At 56.7% G+C, this 17,644-nt stretch overlaps 3 protein-coding genes across 4 annotated transcripts in view; all 3 read right to left on the bottom strand.

The window, feature by feature from the left end:
* Window positions 1–611, bottom strand: part of LOC107111632 (protein DDI1 homolog 2) — a 17,307-nt gene extending 16,696 nt beyond the window's left edge. For both annotated transcript variants that reach the window (XM_015412623.1, XM_015412624.1), the window contains exon 1: window positions 410–611. In XM_015412623.1, coding sequence (XP_015268109.1) covers window positions 410–547 — 138 coding nt within the window. In that variant the 5' untranslated portion in view covers window positions 548–611. The remainder of the gene's footprint in view (window positions 1–409) is intronic.
* A 409-nt stretch (window positions 612–1,020) lies between these two features.
* Window positions 1,021–9,778, bottom strand: DDOST (dolichyl-diphosphooligosaccharide--protein glycosyltransferase subunit (non-catalytic)). Its single transcript, XM_015412589.1, has 11 exons — window positions 9,575–9,778; window positions 7,595–7,705; window positions 7,132–7,218; window positions 5,489–5,592; window positions 5,059–5,177; window positions 4,683–4,776; window positions 4,069–4,217; window positions 3,705–3,852; window positions 3,489–3,609; window positions 2,199–2,305; window positions 1,021–1,224 (listed from the first exon to the last, which is right to left on the bottom strand). The coding sequence occupies exons 1-11, from the start codon at window positions 9,738–9,740 to the stop codon at window positions 1,075–1,077; spliced, it is 1,356 nt and encodes a 451-aa protein (XP_015268075.1). The 5' UTR covers window positions 9,741–9,778; the 3' UTR covers window positions 1,021–1,074.
* Window positions 9,779–11,720: 1,942 nt separating this feature from the next.
* Window positions 11,721–16,632, bottom strand: SH2D5 (SH2 domain containing 5). Its single transcript, XM_015412573.1, has 8 exons — window positions 16,558–16,632; window positions 15,967–16,041; window positions 15,509–15,655; window positions 14,813–15,058; window positions 14,239–14,413; window positions 13,610–13,715; window positions 13,215–13,374; window positions 11,721–11,939 (listed from the first exon to the last, which is right to left on the bottom strand). Exons 2-8 carry the CDS (start codon window positions 15,985–15,987, stop codon window positions 11,721–11,723), a joined length of 1,074 nt encoding a protein of 357 aa, XP_015268059.1. The 5' UTR covers window positions 15,988–16,041; window positions 16,558–16,632.
* Window positions 16,633–17,644: the final 1,012 nt, after the last annotated feature.

Raw genomic sequence — 17,644 nt, 5'->3', positions numbered from 1 at the left:
GAGGCAGAGAGAGAGAGAGAGAGAGAGCAAAAGCTCCCCCCCCCTTCATTTTCCATCTTCCTCCCCCCCCTCCCCCAAAATCACCGCTTTGCTGCTGTCCAGAGTTGAGTGATGCTGGGAGAAGAAGCCTGAATTGAATCCAAGTCGGATCAAGTCTTGGGGAGGAGGGGTGCGTGTGTGTGTGAAAGAGAGAGGAGAAGAACACTAACGTCAGAGAAGCGCCGGACCCAGCAGACAGACAGACAGGGAAGGTCGTCCGAGCATCCGACGGCGCCGTTTGGGTTGGACGCGACTCCGTCGAGGAGAGGTCGAGGGAGAAGCGAAGGTAGGAGAGCCGCGTCTGGTTTGGCGACTGGGTCGATGGGTGCCTGTGTGTGTGTGTGTGTGTGTGTTGGCGCGGCGCTCTGACCTGGCTCTCGGCGGCGGGGATGCCGGACTCGAGCTCGCAGAGGGCGCGGAAGTTCTGCAGCTCGAAGTCGGCGTCCACCTGCAGCGAGAAGGTCAGCTCGGAGCGGTCCCGCCGCAGGCAGAAGACCGTCAGCAGCATCGCGGCGCCCCCGGCCCGGCCCCCTCCTCCTCCACGCCGCCGCCGCCGCCTCAGGCCGACCCGCCCGCCAGCCAGGCAGCCCCCCGCGCGTGCGCGCCCCCAACCCCGACCGGAAGGCAGCGAGGCAGGCAGGCGCGCTTGACGGCCGGAGGGAGGGAGGGCGTCGCAAACGCCGAGCGCTGCTCTGCGCGTGCGCAGAGGACCGGCGCCAAACCCCGCCCCCAGGCGCCGCGCGGGCCCCGCCTCACTGTCATGTGACGCCACCTCCCGCTTGGGGCGCCCCAGAGGCTCCCTCTGGAACAGGGCGGGGCAACCGCCAGCAGCCCCGCCCACTCCCTGGCCTTGACCCTGCCAGGTGAGGGGGGCCCCTGCTGCTGCCCCTCCCAGCCCCCCAAAGGAACACAAAACGAGGGTGAGGAGGGGGGAGGCTGCTTTTATTTGGGAAGAGGAAGAACAAAGAAAGGAAGCAGGAATCCCCCCCCCCCCCCCCCGAGGCCGCAGTTCCAGCAGCACCCTTGTGTGGCTGCTCAGTCCGATTTCTCCTTCTCTTTCATGTGCAGGAACACGATGCTGAAGAGAAAGAGGCCCACCATCATGGAGAAGGCGCTGGCGTAGTAAGGGTAGGCGGACGGGATGAAGCGCTCATACTGCGTGTGCTGGAGGGGGCGCACAGACACCTGGCAGGGGAGAGGAGAAGTCAAGGCGCCAGAAGACACCAACCCCCAGCTCTGTGTGTGCACGTGCGTGTGTGCGTGTCTCATCTCTTCTCCCCTTCCTCCCCCTCTGCATGTACCCCCAAGCTGACCTCAGGTATCTTAAACAGTCATCAAGCCGAGCCCCACAGGAGCTGCAGGGAACCACACTCCCCCCGGGGCTGCCTTCTTGCACTGTACCCCTAGAGACTGAGGAACAGCTTTAGCGCACACGGCATTTACACTGTGGGACACGGCCAAGCACCTGGCCTAAGGGGTCTCTCTCCGTTAGCTGTTTTATGGACTCTTCTGTCTTGAGCGTTCATCATCTTATCTGCTTGCTGCTTCCCTGCCCCCTGGCTTGTCTAAATGGTTTTGTACTCACTGAAGTGCCCTAAACAGCTCCCCAGGGAGGCAGCATTTAAATTTCCTCAAAGGTGGTGTAAATACATTCGTCACAGGTCTGCTGGGGAGAGGGGTGTGCTCAACATCCCTTCCCTGGAGGACTCTGTCCTAGAACCGATCTCGGCTGTGGCCCTGCTGGCGGGGGACCTCCTTCCGGGCAAGGCCTGAGCCCAGCCGTAGCGGCCTCATTCTGGCAGGCAACAAGGCAGTCCTGATTCTTCTGCCTTCACCCATTCAGCATTTTAAGCCAGCCATGGCCGTGTATTTTAGCTATTCCGCGGGTGCAATTTTAAGGTAGGTAAAGTGCCACCCAGGCGCAGCCAACTGATAGCCGGGCCGTGGGGTCTTCAAGGCAAGAGGCGAACAAAGGCATCTGGTCACTGCCTGCCTCCGCATAGGAACACTGAACTTCCTTGGTGGTCTCCCTGATGAGCCTGGTTTATTACCCTGCGGTCCAGGAGATTCTTGAAAAGGTAAGAAGGCAAGAGTGACTTGGGCTGAAGGGCCATCTTTCCCCCTCTCCAGGAAAACAAGACCCAAGCCGCGTTGCTTACCTGTGTGGATGAGTAGAGGTGTGTGTAGCCCAGGCGGTTGTAATCTACTTTGAACTGGAATACTCCATAGACATCGGGGAGCTTGAACTGGACGCTATATTTGCCTCCTAGGAGCCAAGCACATGTTGGCCTTTATGGTAACGTACTGCGGCAGCATAAGGAACCCAAGCATGCCCCCCGGGAGCTACCCCTTGACAGACCCTGATCCAAGCTAGCCCAGCCCTGGGCTTCCTGAAGCAGAAGGCGGCAGCTTCAGTGGCTCACAGCTCCTGCTGCGGTCTCCACCCCTCTTCATCACGAACCCATTTCGCAGCTAAGCCGCCTAAGAGGTAGCTTTCCTGCGCCAGACAGGACTGGTTCACATATTCATACAGGAGCCAGTGGTACCTAGTGGCGGGTGTGTGTGTCTGCACGCGTGTGTCAACACTTGCCATCAGGAACTGTGACTCCTGAGCTCAGCTACAAGTTCCCATTTGCACCTGTTTGCTGCAGCCCCATAGAATCCCTCCCTGCCACCGCCCAGGCAGGGACACTTTTGCAAACAGCCACAAATAAGGTGGCTTTATATGTTTGGGACCACTGGTGTGCCCCAAAATGAATACCACAGGGGCCTCCCAGGTAGTTTAGTATTTTAAGGGTACTGTGGATTTTCTGTGCGAGGCTGTGTAACGATTCCTTGTTTTAAGAGTGTGTGTGTCTCTTTAAATGTTTGGTTGCAGTGCAGTGATTGAGAGAGAAGTGTGCTGTGATTGGAGGATGAGAGACTGTGGGAGGAGTTTTTAAAGTGGATCTTTGTGAGTGTCAGTTAGTCAGTTATGAAAGTTATGTATGAAAGTCAGAGTTAGGAAAGACAGTTGAAAAAAAGCAGCTGAAGTTGTTCAGTGGAAATTCAATCAGTGAGAGAGGTGAAAGAATCTGTGTGGGATCCGAGAAGGATCAGTATATGTGTATTAAAGTGATACAGTTGACAAGCTCATTTACAGGAACCTTATTCCCAACCAGTTACATAACAACCAACTTCTTATTTTGTTCCCCTTTCAATAAATCCTCTCTTATTTAAATTAATCCCAGAAGTCATATCAATTATTCCTCAGGACCACAGAGACCCTTGAAAGCCTAGACCCTGGGTCACAATACCAACATAAGAAGCTGAGAGTGGATTTGGAATTTAGAAAATTCCTGGTGGCAGCCAGAACTACCTATTTAATTTAAAGAGAAGCCTAGTCCTCCCCAATAGGAGGTCATCACAGGCTGGTCTATGGTACAAAGGAAGGCAAAATGGCAGCTCACCATTCCTCTTCAGGAAAGTCCTGACAAACGGATCGATGCGGACAAACTCAAGCTGAATGTCATCCCCATCAAAGGGGATCCACTTGCCATCAGAGAGCTTTTCAATTACAATGCTGTATTCCTGCAAGACAGAGGAGAACCATTGGCATGGCAGGAGCCAATGAAATACTTACGAAGTTCCCTCCTGCCCCCGGAGGACAGACACAGGACTCTCACCACTAAGTCAGTGACTGTGTAGGCACTGGGGGGCGCTGTCTCCCCCACCCGATGGTGGGACACCTCTCCAACCCGAAGGACGCCCTCTTCCTTGAACACCCAGCGGGACAAGGCAACGGCCAGCTCGTAGTTCCCCGTCTGGGGGTACCTAAATAACACAAGAGGAGGAGGGGAACAGGAAACCTCAGAAGAAGCCTCCTTCCCTCAGGAGGACCAAAGATGTGGCAGCCATGGATCTTTGCTCCCAGCGTGCCAATACGCCAACTAGTCTTGCTCCTAATAAAGGTTCTCCTGGCAGAGCTGGAACTGGGCCAGACAGACACATTTCTTTGGCACAGAAGGCAGCACTTTGGAACTCAAGTACCTCTGAGAGCCTGGCGTGGCCTTCTGAACAGCAGAGTTGAAGAAGGCGTCACTGAAGAAATCCAGGGAGCCACTGAAAACGACACGGGCGTTATTTCGGGCCTGGAGACCAGCAATCAGGAGCGTGTTCTTCCCAACAGCATGAGGGTACTACAGAAAGACAGGGACATAGTTACCGGGCGGCAGCAGGCTCAGAGAAAGCAGCCTCCGCTCCGCCCCACCCATCCATCCCCAGTAATGAAACTCTGCACCACATCCTCTTAATAAAACGAGACAGGGAGGGGGAGTAAAGATTGCTACGCTCAACCCAGTAGGTTTTTGGGGAGCCTTCAAAAACCCAGGAAACAGATATCTTCAGCCATATACTCATAAAGTGACAATCCCTATTATTAAAACCAGCAAGAAGTGCAGAAAAGAACCATCAGACGCGAACACCCTGGATCAGCCCAGGTCTACTTGCAGCCACCAACACTGGCGGCAGCAGCACCCTGGGGGGGAAAGGTCTGCCCAGCACAGGACCCTGCAGGAAGCCCCCCCCCCACTGCCCTCCCACCCAGGGAGCGGAACTCGGCCGGAGCGCGAGCGTCCTCTCCAGGGGCCCTGCGCGTGCCACACCTGCGTGATGGGCTTGTCGGGGAAGAAGGAGTACGAGGTTGAGGAGCCAGTCAGGATGTCCAGAACCAGAGGGTTGTCCGGGTCAGCCACCATCCTGTGCAGAAAGTGTTCCTTGAATGAATGGAAACCAGCAGGAGGAAGACGACGTCCAGCAGCCAACACGGGGCTGAGCCCATCGCAGTCCTGGCAAGGCGACACCGCCCTCCCTTGGGGATGGACCAAGGACAGCTCTTCACAGAGCTCTGGACGCAATGCCCAACATCAGCCCAGAGGGGTTCTGACGGAGCCCTTAATGTGCACGTTCACAAAGGGAATGGGCCTGGTTTGCCCTCCAGGCAGAGTGAAGTCCGAAGGGATTCCAGCCCAGGAGACTCACCCGACTCCCCGGAAGAGGACGGGGTTCAGCGGCCTTCTCCCCACAATCGTCGGAGCCTTCAGGAGATTTTCGGAGTCTGCCACAATGGGGGGGGGTGGGGGGGGGGGGGGGGGGAGCTGCTTAGAGCTTGTGTCCCGTCGGGCAGAGGGTTTCAGCCGGTGGGGCTGCTTTTCAGCTAAGCTCTGGGGTGCCAAACGGCAAGCCCTCCCCCAGTCCCCGCTTGCTAGCTGAAGGGGCCAATGAGCTTTCTGTCTGTGGTGCTCTTCCTGCCAGACCTGCCCGCCAGGCCTCCACATTACCGTCCACGGCTTGTTTCAGTCCCGGGCCAAGCCTGGCAGAGTCGCGTCACCTCCACCCTGCAGGAAACAGGCGACCGCCCCCAGCCCCCCCCCCCCAGGTTTTGCATCACGCTGCCTTGCCCAGCACCCACCTGGCCCAGGTCCAACACGTCGTAGTTGTGGTGGTCTATGGCAGCTGTCTTCTCCTCATCAAACTCTATCCCGCACTCGCTCCCCAGCTCTCGAAGAGGGTCGCCTAGGAATCAGAGCAGCATCATAACTGGTTAAGGGCCCAGAAAGGGGAGTTGCCAGCCACAGCACCCGCCGGCCTCACAGGAAAGCTCTGCTCAGGGTTCAGAGATAATCGATGCATAGCCAAAAAAACAAAAACGAAGGACTGGGGAGGAAAAAAACAACCATTCCCATGTCATTAGTATTTATTTACAGAATGGGTATCCTGCCCTCACAATGGAAAGGCCATTGTACTACGGGAAATCTCTTGAGGCAGCAGGCTCCAAAGTCTTGTCCAGGCAAAGATTGAGACTATTTCCTCTCCTAGGGTGTGCCGTTCTTTAGAGGCCCTGGCTTAGCCTTCTCAGATCAGAGTTGTCAGCCGAAGGGGGAAAAGGTAAAATCCACATTCAGCAGCCGTGCTTCATAGCTCTGGTGAATCATAATTTGACAAGATCCCCAGAAGAAAGGCAGCGGAGGGAGACTGGCCACACCTGTCTACCTTCTAAGGTTTCCATCCAGCTTCAACAAAACAGGAGTCAGCCAATACCTCTGCCCAACGGCTTCGGCTCTGGTAACGGAAGCTCCTGTTTCATCAAGCCGGCCACAAGGCTCGTTTGTTTTCATCACAACACAACTTTTAAAATGAATTGTAGAGCACCATTTTAGTTTGTATTTATTAAGGTTTTAAAGTAATTTATGTTTTATCTCCGGCGTTGCCGCTTGTTTGCCGCCCTGGGCCGTATGGGTAGGGCGGGATATAAATCCCAAAATAAATAAATAAATAAACAGATTAATATGGCTACCCTGCTGGGTGAGCATCTCTGTCCAAGACAGGGCAAGATGGAAACCAAAGAGCAATAAAATGGGGTTTACTTCCAATTAGGATGAAAAACAGGGTGGGTGTGGGTGGGGGGTTAAACTTTGTAAATGGTCCTTTCCCAGGGTCTAAACTGTTCTTAAAATAACCAGCTGATCTGATTTTCTTGAACAGATGCTGTATCTCTACTATATGTTTAAATTCATCATGTTTAGAGGTGGGAACAAAGCAGAATCCTTTTTTAAGAACTGAAACTTGCAGTTCAGAGAAATGTCTCCTGGATAGATTCACTACCTGTGGGTTTTCTGTATTTTCTTCCCATGTGATATCCTTGACTCTGGTTTTACCTGTTTTTTGCCTACTCTGTCTAAAAAATTGTGTGCTATTGGAGGTGTTAGGCAGGAAGGCACTCGATTTATATGGATTACACCTAGCAGAAATCGTGGAGATTATTTCCTCCCCAGATTCACTTCGGTCTATCTCAAAACCAGCACTGATAGTAGTGTTACTTTCTTTTCAGACTTTTCCTGGTGCCATTTGCCAAGGTACAGACTCTGTCCTCCTCATAGTCCCTCTGAAACTTCTTACGTTTGGTCTCCTTAATCACCCAAGGGACGTGCATGTATGCCTATCTTCATTTCTTCTAATTACCTTACTTCCAATTAGGCCTGCTTAGGATGGCTCCCTAAGTTGTCTTCCCAACTAAAGATCCTCTTGGCCATTGGATCAGCAAACAGTACTCACCAATGTCTGAACTGGCAGCCACAAGAACGCTCCCACCTCCATCAATAAAAGCAGCAATAGTCTCCACGTTGATGTTGCCACCAAACTCTGAAATGAAGCATCCGTGGTGCTTAAGGTTTATTACACAAAATTGCCAGCAGGCACATTCTGCAGTTGGGCCACACATCTGCCCCACAGACATAAACAAACAGCAGGGATTCAGCTTTCCGCCACAGTAAAACTCACAAATTATGTTTTTCAGGAGAAATGAAAAAACAAAAGGAGACAAATAAACCTCTCACCTTCAAGTGTTTGTTGGAATCCTGCAAGGACATGTCAACACACTTCCTAAGCAGCATTACACTTCCCAGTTTGTAGAACAAGAACAATGAAAGCCCCACACAGTTCTCCTACGTGCGCATTATGAGCATTCAAAAGCTTGGCTTCTATACATTCCATGATTCGTGTGAACACTCTGTCTTACCTTCTACAGATGGAGAAAATATAATCAGGTTGTCATACAGGAACTCTCCGTATTTGATGAGAGACAGGCTTGGGTCATCAGCAGTCCTGAAGGTTAGATCAAAGCCCCTGTCTAGATGTAAAGGGGTAGGGAGGAAAAACACATGGAAAGCAGTGAGCAAGGAGAGATCAGGCAGAAGATAACATCAGTCCACCAGTCTGCCAGAAACCACACTCAAGAATGCATTGAATAAATACTAATTACAGCTTATACAGCACAAAGTGCTGAATGGAAGACCTGCCCCACAAGCCAGAGTTCTGCTCCCCCTGGGATCCTGCTTTTCAGGCAAGAGTCAACAGAGTGGAGGAAGAAAGGTACTGTTTTCACAGGCACAGAAGGCTGGCTCTGGTGATGGGGGACAGCGGAGTGCAGCCTCTGGCACGGGTCCGTGTGTCACACCTCGAGGCTCTCAACTGGGTCATCTCTGTCTAAAAGGCTCTCAGGTGGTGGGTGAAAAACCTTTGTTTGCCTAAGACCCTAGAAGGGTAAGACAGGAGGGCCTGGCGGGAGCTGGTCCATGGGGTCGCGAAGAGTCAGACTCGACTGTGCGACTGAACAACAACTAGAAGGGTACTGCCTGGCAGAGGTGGCAAGCAGACCAATGGTCCGACTCCTTTCACAGCTTCATTTGCAGAAACCAGAGCTCAATGAATGAACCCCTGCTTTGCACACGGAAGGTCAGTCTCAGGCTCAATCCTTAGCAGTCTCTCCAGCTAAAAGCTCTCTGGTTGGAGGTGCTGGGAACAACTCAGGACAGACAGCCATGTAGGTGGACAAAGGGGATGATGTACACTCTCAGACTTTTGGAAGGATGACTCAAAGGTACTGCACTAGCTTCTAGCCTGAAAATCCCAAGTTCAGCCTCTGTCACAAGATCAGGGACAGCACGGATCACAGGACTCTTTCTCTGCCTGAGACTCAGGAGGACCACTCAGCCAGTCAAAGGTGACAACAATGAATGACGGCCAGAGAGCACAAGGCCCCGCTTGGGATACTGTGGGCAGTTCTGGACGCCACGTGTCAAAAAGGAAGCTGGACAGCTAGAGAGTGGAGAGCAAAGAGTGACTCAAATTTATTTCCAGTATTATAGGGCTTTTAGACTGCCCTTCCCTGCAAGCAAGCTCGGGGCAGTTTACCACAGCATAAGCTCAATGTAATTAAAACATAACAAACACTTTAAAATCAATGTCAGAATCTACACTACGGACATGGCAGCAATTGTCCATCTACTCCAAGGCGCCCTATGTGTGCCTACAGGTAGACACAGCTAATCTGAGAGTGGGCGCGGCAGATGAGATTAGCCCTGGATGGCATGATGGCAGCAAAGCCAGCCAGCCAAAGCAGAGGAGGCCCATACGGTCTAGGCCCCCGCCGCCACGACCATAGCCCCGGCCGGACATCTCCGCATTAAGTCCCGCAGGGCCTGGCTCTCACTCGGGAGACCGTTCCACCAGGCAGGGGCCCTGCTCGAGGCTAGGCGGGCTTCCTCCAGGCCGGGCCTCCCCAGTGGAGTCTGCTCTGCAGAGCGTAACGGGAGACTGGGGAGCGGCCGCAGGGTCGGTGCGCCCACGAGGCCCAAGGGCGGCGGGGCTTTCCCTCTCAGAAAGCAGGGCGGCTGCCTCCCGCAGGGACTCGCCCGGCTCAGGCTCGCCCGGACCCCCTGAGGTGTCCCCTGGTGTGCGGCACGGAGGGGCCACTGGCCCGATCCAACGCGGGCTTCTCTCTTAGGGCCGTATGTCCCAACGAGCAGCGGCTACGAAGCAACCGCGCCGGCCGAGGGCTCCGGCTTTCCGCACGCAGAGCAGCCACGACTCGCCCGCAGGTGGTCCGAGAGGCGGCCGCGGACCCCTCCGCCCACTCCGCCGCCCGGGGGTCCGCCTGAGTCCCGGGTTGCCTCGGGGCGCGTCGGAGGCGGCCGCCGCCGCCTCCCCCCTCCCTCACCGGCCAGGCTGCGCAGGAAGAGCGAGTGGGTGTCCCTCAGGTTCATGTTCTCCAGCAGCACCAGAGTGCGGGACCCGCCGCCCACCGTCGCCGCCGCCGCCCGGGCCAGGCCCAGCACGGCCACGGCCGCCGTCAGCGCCAGCCACGCCGAAGCAGCCGCCGCCATCTTCCGCCTTCCCTCTCGGAAGCGCCGCTCTCGGGGCCCACCAATCAGAGAACAACACCGCCCCCTCTGCAGGCGGGGCTAAGCCCCATCCTCTAATCGGCCGAGCCGAGTTCCTGCCAAGCCCGCCTCCTGCGCCACGGGAGCCAATCAGAGGGGGACAGCTCCTGTGCCACGAGCCCCGCTCCCCCATGGCCTCAGGGGAAGTTCTTTAGCCAATCGGGGCTCGCTTTGCCTGCGACCAATCCCCGCTCTCTGTTGGCTCGTGGCGACCAATCCGATTTGGGCCGGACGGGATCTGACGTAAAAAACACCCGACGGCCAGACTGACCGTTGTCGCGGCAACTGAGGCGCCCAACGATTTTTTTTAAACTACGGCGGCGGTGACCCCCCCCCCCCCCCCGTTCAGAGCAGACGCGGCAGACAGACGCGGGTTGAAAGCCTTTATTTCGGAGCACAAATACAGCGGCGGGACGCCCCGCCCACGGGAGGAGGGGCTGCCAGGTCTGGGCTGGAAAACACCTGGAGACTTTGGGGGGGTGGGGTTGGAGCCGGGAGAGGGCGGGGTTTGGGGCCGTTTCCTCCAGGGGAGCTGGTCTCTGCCGGCTGGAGATCAGTTGGCAAAGCGGGAGATCCCCAGGCCCCACCTGGAGGCCGTGGCAACCCTAAGGGGGAGCTTCCGTCTGCAGCGCAGAGGCGGGGCCCCCTCTCGTGGGGCTCGGAACCAGCGCTCGGCTGCAGCCTGGGCCTCCTGGGGAGGTCAGACCGCCGGAAAGAGCCAGGGCGGCTCCGGAGGGAATCCATTAAGGCCGCCAAGATAAGGGAGCCGAGGGCGCCACTCTTACGCAAGCGACATGATCGCCGTCCATGGTCCTCTCGCTCTGACTGCCGTTACTTTCTACATCCGTAATTCCATTTCCACACCTCCTTGCATTGTTTATGAGACCTCGTGTCTGCTGCCTGCCTTGTTTTTGGCCTTGTTTTTGCATTGTTTCTAATTCTTGTTATTCCACTCCTATTGCACAGTTTGACTCTACGTAATCTGCCTTGAGTCCCTGTGAGAAAGGCAGGCTACAAATAAACATATTTTAAATATAAGTACTTTAAACAGCAGCATTACTTCATATGGTTAATAAATATGAGCATGCTCACATGACATTTCTTGCAAATGAAACCTGACAGCAGGCAGGCAGGCAGGCACCTATCAGCCTCGCCAGAGGCCACAAGAGGATAAGCCACAAACATTTCGGGGGGGGGGGGGGGGGACACTTTGGAATAAATGTGACTCTTCACAGCATCCTTTAAACCTTTTCATTTGTATGGAAGGAACGTTTCTGCATTTATTCTGCACATGCCCCCCCCCCCCCAAAAGGCAGGCTCTGGAAACTAATGGATGTAATGAAATACTACAAATCCATAAGGTATCATAAGACTCATGGTGTTTTCCTGCAACAGACTAATCTGAATACCCTTCTAGAACGGATGCGTCAATGTATATTAATTTACAGATTGTCTTTTATTGCTCCTTCTCATACTCCAATTTAAAAATATAAGGGTAGGGCTTAAAGGCAAACGTATGAACTGGCTGAGAGAGAAAGCTTACTATAACCACAAGCCTTGAGAATTATTCTTACCAAAAGTAATTAATCAGTGATGATGAATCTTCTACAGCTGAGGTTAACATGATATCTTTCCCTGAATTACTAGAACAATGAAGAGGGTGTTGACCACTCCTTACTGCCCAGAGATGGCGGTGAGGTGCTGGAAGCCTTTGGCTAGAAGGGTTAAGACAAGTTTGCGATGGACATTCATATTCTACTAAGCTGAAACTAGACCCACACCACGGAGGATCTGTACCACACCAGAACCACACGGCTAGCCAGAAAGAGGAAAGCGTGATGCAGCTTGGATATACCACAAAACAGTCTGTACGGTTCTACGTGGATGATGCAAATGATGATCCAGGAGTCCCTTTGCCAAGTGTTAGCCCAGTTCCTGCTGGACCGCCAGAGACTTACTGGGACCAAATAGCCACGAGGCCTGCGAGCGACTCTGCTCTCTCCATTCATTCTCTGCTGAATAATCTTGTTCCTCATAGCAATGGTGTGCCCGGCCTGCAGCCAAGGAGCAGAAGAGGCCCCCTTTCATCCCAGAGTAATGATCCAGCAGGGCTTCCATACTGGGGAACTCCACATTCAAGTGCTTCAATTAAAAAACAAGCAGGGAAGGGGAGAAGAAATAACAAGTTGAAAACTTGCTGTCTCTGTAGTCAAGCTCCACTACCAGCTGTACCGCTATGATGTTAGAGGCTGCATGTTCTAATGGCTGAGAACATTCAGCTGTAGAATTCTGAGAAGTTAGATGAGTGAGATGCAATGCTCCCTCTCACCTGTGGAGTCTTGTGAGCAAAAATTCTACTTTGTGAGCGACTGGCATTAAAGTTGTGAGCAAGCGATTTGGCTACTGCATAAATTAGTTTGCTCTGGATCCATCCTCCCTGAGCCAAGACAAAAAACTGTGAGCCGGAGGCTAAAAAACTGAGCTAGCTCACACTCAGCTTAGAGGGAACACTGGTGAGATGTAGGAGTCGCTTGGGGAAAGAAGGTAGGAGACAAGGGCCCTAAAGGAGAGAACCTACATTTTATACTTTGGACCTGAAACACTCTCTGCCTGGTCTCAAGGGTACAAGCTGATCTTTATTTTTCCATTACAGAGTAATAGAATCTTAAGAGTTGGAAGGGACCTCCAGGGTCATCTAGTCCAACCCCCTGCACAAGGCAGGAAATTCACAAATACCCCACACTCACACACACATACCCAGTGACCCCTTGCTCCATGCCCAGAACGTGACAAAAAAAAACCCTCCAGGTTCTCCAGCCAAACTGGCCTGGAGAAAAGTTGCTTCCTGACCCCAAAGTGGCAATTGGCATTCCCCTGGGGGTATAAGAAAGGGCCACGAGAACTAAGTTCTGAGGCAGCCCTTCCTGCCCTCCCTCTCATGATCTGCCTCAGTTCACAGAATCAGCAGTGCTGTGTCAGTTGGCCATCCAGCCTCTGCTTGACAACCTCCCAAGAAGGAGAGCCCACCCCCTGCCGAGGAAGCCGGTTCCACTGAGGAACTGCTCTGTCAGGAAGTTCTTTCTAATGTTTAGCCGAAAACTCTTCTGATTATATCCAGCTCCTAATAACTTGCTTACCCACATCCATTGGGCCAAGGTGATAACCAGACAAGTTCCATCTAGTCCAGCATCCCGTGTCACAGGGTGACCAACAGACAGCCCATAGAGGCCGAGGCTTCCCCCGATGCTGCCTCCCAGCCCTGGCGGTCAGAGGTTAATTCCATAAGACCCACCCGTTCCTCCCTTGAGCCACTGTCATGATCACCTCATATGGCAGGGATTGTTAACGCCTATTTCCTCAACCCACGGTGGGCTTGACGGGAGGCACAGAGCCGCCTCCCCACCTCTCGGGTCTTACCTCAACAGAATACTTCCCGAGCTGGCTCCTGTAGATCTGGTACGGAATGACTCCACACCTCGTCCTCACCATAAGACACCACTGATTGGAAGAGCCCAGCTCTGCCCAGAGAAGGAAGGCGCCCAGAACGTCATTCCTGAGCAAGGCCAGTCCAGCTTCCCTGGGAAAGGGAAGGGAGAGAGGGATGCAGGGAACCGGGGAGAGGCGGGCAGCCCCCCCTCAGAGAGAGTCATCGGCCAAGAGCACCGTCGGGTGGCTTCCATCAGGGCCATGGAGAGAGAGTGGTAGACCTTCTTCTGACCCCCAGCCCGGGTGCTGCCCCCTGACCTTGGATCTTCTCGGCCAACCTCGGAGGCCCCCTGGAAGGGGGGCACACGGAGGCAGGCGCTGCTCACCTGTCGATCCCCGCAAAAGACCAGACGTTTTCCATCAGGCTGCTCTCGCTGTCAGGCAAGTAAGCCAGGCTGCCTCTGTTCGCGCTGCCATCGCCGCTGGTGTGCACTGCAGCCAGGGGGGGAAAGCAGGGAGGGGGCAGAGTCAGAGCGTGGGGCACCCAGAGGGTGAGCCACCCAGGGGAAGCTCTGCTGCGCACAGGAGAAGGATGCCAAGCGGGGTGGGGGTGGCGCTTCTCGTGCAAAGGGAAGAGCAGCAGAGCCCACTCTGCAAAAAAGGGGTGCCGGCCCCAGGGGTCAGAGGAGCAGTACTACCGGGCCGCCAGATGTTGGCGACAAGCTGTGGGAGCTGCCAGGGACTGCATCTGTGGGCTGCATCTGAGAGAGGTCTGAGGGCCTACAAGGGGCCTGATCCATTGGGGCAGGATGCTGGACACTACAAGCGGTCAGAGAGCAGCGGCCCGCCCTGCTGACGCCAAGAAACGCAACCCCAGTGTGGTGGGCACTTCCCGTGGAGGCCCCAAAGAGTGACAGAGGACTTATCAGGCAGAAAAGTAAGAAAGGTATGGCTACGAACAGGGGAGGCTCCTCCAGCTCCCCCCCCCCCCCCCCCCCCGCCCCGGACTGCTCACCCATCTCCCGGGCGCTCTGCTGCAGCTGAGCTTCAAAGGTGCAGCCCCGATAGGCGCCGGAGCGGAGGACTTTGCTGCGGATGGCCTTCTTGCGCACCAGGATCGGGGAGCAGTAAGGGTTGCCGGGCCGAGAGCTGCCCAGGCTGCTCCTCTCCTCCAAATCCAGCCTCTCTCTCTGGGGACACAAGTCAGGAGGGAGAGGCAGGAAGAGAGGCGGCGGCAGGGAAGTGTTCACACACACACACACACTGCCCCTCGGCCCGTCTGCAAGCTTTGGCGGAATGCCTCCGGGCAGCAGGACCTGTTTCCCATTATGACCCACAGCTCATTTCGCGTATATCTATAACCTGCCACTGGGCCCCAGGTGGCTTGCGAGCACACTGCAATGTCCCTGCCACCGACTGCAAAGCTGGCTCCAGGAGCCTGGCTTCCAAGCCCAGCCACCTTCCTCAAAACTCACAGGGAGGGAGGGAGGGTGCCCGTCTGTCCGGGCTGTGTGCGGGAGGCCACCCCAGACCCAGCAGGCAAAGGATTCTCCCAGAAGAGCCCCCCCCCCCCCGCTTACCACACTGACGGAGGAGCCAAAGTCAGCCGGGCAGGGCAGCCTCCGGAAGGAGACCAGGGCGTTGACGTTCTGTGAGACCTCCTCCGGGCCGAGAGACTCCCACACCACGCGGCTCTCCAGAGAGGGGGCTCCCAGGAGCCTTCCGGGCTCCCTCCTCGGGGCAGAGCTGCTGGGGGCCCAGTCTTGCTCCTCAGGGTGCAGCAGGAGGTAGTGGAGCTGGAACGAGCGGCAGAGCAGCAAGTGCAGCGTCTGGACCTGGGGGGGGGCAGGAAAGGCAGGGGGCATCGCCAACATGTTTCTGCTGCGTAGCTTGGCAGCGGCTGAGACTGGCCTCCCTACTGCAGGGCCGTTCTCTACTGGGGAGGGGCAGTCAGCACTTTCCCCCCATCAGTTAGAAAAACTAGTGACACCCCCCCCAGACCTGTTCTCTGCCTCTCCCACCTCCAGAGAACCACTTCCGTATCACAGAGTTACTCGAAGCATGGCACAGCGCGGGCTGCCTAGTTTTCTTGTGCTATGGCACCTGCAGATGGGACACGCAGCGTTTCTCAAGAGGGAGAAATGCCCCCCTCGAATGCACACGCCTCTCCTTTGGCACCCTGGGGTACAGTCCCAGCACACAGGGAAGCGAGGCCAGGACTCCCACACTGGTCACAAGCCCAAGAGCCCCAGGTACACCCTCTTGGCCCCCGCCTGCCTGCCCACCTCGCTGGGCTCGCTGCCCACAAACACGTGGCAGAATAACTTCCCGGGAGGGCCGAACGGATTGCGGGCCAGAAAGGCAAACTGACAGTCGGCGGGTGTCCAGGTGCTGTAGAGGATGCGCTTCAAGGCATGGGCCATGAGCAGAGCCTGAGGTGGGGAGAGAAGAGCCACCTGCGACCACAGCAAAAACTGACACACACACCGCACCCCACCCGCCCTGCTCAGAGGCTGTGGCTGAAGAACACCCCCCCGCCCCCTGCCCCCTCCTTGATCCTCAGAAGAAGACTGTGCAGCCGGCGGGGCGGAGAGCAAAAGGGACACACACAGACAGAGGCACACACACTGCCAGGAGCCCTGCCCGTTTGGCTTCTGCTCCAGTGACCTCTCCTTTCTTGGCTCATCCGTGGAGGAGCAGCTGGCCTCACAAGCCAAGACCCGCCTGCGACCACACCACCTACCTCTCCCTCTGTGCTGTACATTTTCAGGCCCTGCAGGCAGAACTTGAGGATGACGGGCCGTCGCCTGGGGCACTCCTGCATCCGGGAGGGGGGACAGGACATGAGTGAGCCACAGGCCTCTCCCCGAAGAAGCAAAGCCCCAAGAGGGGGTGAGGAGGTGGACTGCCTCAGGGGTACAAGGAGGAGGTCCAGGGGGGCCACAGCCCTGGCACCACCTCCAGTGGAAGGGCCTCCTCAGGCAGCAGTCCCCAGCCGGCGAGCCCAGAGAGCGGCTGCCGGTCCTCCTCCATGAGCCAAGGGCTGGATTCTGCTCAAGGCAGCTTCACGGGGGGGGGGGGGGGGGGGTGGCTCTGTGTCAGAGAGCACCTGCTTTGCGTGCAGGAAGGGACACCTTCAGCCCTGGGCATCTTAAGCCATCCCAGGCTGTAAGGCTCGGGAGAGACCTGACCCCTGCCAGGGAGCCTGGGGAGCGGGCGGATTGGCTTCCTGAAACATGGAGGGTCAACAGCTGAAGTCTCCCCCCCCCGGCTCTGCCGCTAAAGTACAGGCACTCTGCACCTGCTCAGAGGCATCAAGGCACCCTGTTCTCACCTTCAGGCACTGGAGCTGCTGATGGATGGTCTGCACCTTCTGCTGAAGCTCCAAGTCCTCAACAAGGAATGAGCCCACGTACTGTGTGTGCAAAGGTCGGGGGTGGGGGACCGTGAAGAACACGCCAGGAAGCCCAAGTCCCTTCCAGACCTCCCAGGTGACATCCACCTGGGCTTGGCAAAGGGGAGGCGCGGGAGAGGCCTTCCCTCAGCATCCCTGGCCCCCCACCCCCAGTTCAGGCTAACTCTTCCCAGCGACCCCTGAGCGCTTGGCTCCAGCGGACTCTCTGCAAGCTCTGTGTGGCGGAGGCCCTTGGGGTGTGCTGCCCTGCCCCCCCCCGTGTCCCAGGAGGCCTCCCACCTCCACCTTTGCCGGGGCCGGCTTCTGATTCCCCTCTAGCCTCACCCTGGACCATAAACCTGGCGCAGCAGGGGGTAGACTTGCCAGGCGCCCTCCCCCCCTCCCCCAGCCACCGGTGGCGGATGGGGAGGCAGGGTTTCCAGATCTAGGCTGGGGATGGAGCCTGGGCAGGACAGGGACCTCAGTGGGCACAAGGCCCCACAGCCCACCCTCCAAAGCCTCCGTTTCCCCCAGGGGAAGTGATCGCTGTAGTCTGCCACCAGACGGGTTCTGAGAGACGGTGAGGGCAAAGAGGCCCGTGGAGAGCTCTCCGCCTGGGCTTGTCAACTCCAGATTGGGAAGTTCCTGGGGGGGAGGGAGGGGTGGGGCTTGGGGAGGGACTTCAGCGGGGTACGGTGCCCTCGAGTCTCTGAGCGGTCGTTCCGGGAGGCCTCCCGGCCCCAGCTGGAGGATGGCAACCCTGTGCTCGCCCCCGGCCTGGAGGCAGGACGAGGCCTCCGCGCGAGCAGGCGGCTTCAGCGCTCCCGCTGGGACCCGGCCGCGCCCCGTGCCAGGGGGCGAAGCAGCCTCACCTCCACCAGCTTGGAGATGACTCGGCCCCTCTGCGCGGGGGGCGCCGCTGCCGCCGGCTCCGGAGCCCTGCCGCCCGACGGCTGCCTCTTCATGGCTGCTTCGGCCGGCGGGCGGGCGCGCGCCCCGGGGAGCACCCGCGGGGGCCGGCCCGGGG

Source organism: Gekko japonicus, unplaced genomic scaffold (genome assembly GCF_001447785.1).
Source record: "Gekko japonicus isolate JY-2015 unplaced genomic scaffold, Gekko_japonicus_V1.1 scaffold131, whole genome shotgun sequence".
NCBI lineage: Eukaryota > Metazoa > Chordata > Lepidosauria > Squamata > Gekkonidae > Gekko > Gekko japonicus.
The sequence above is the reverse complement of the archived record's forward strand: the minus strand, read 5'-3'. Positions and strand labels throughout refer to the sequence as shown.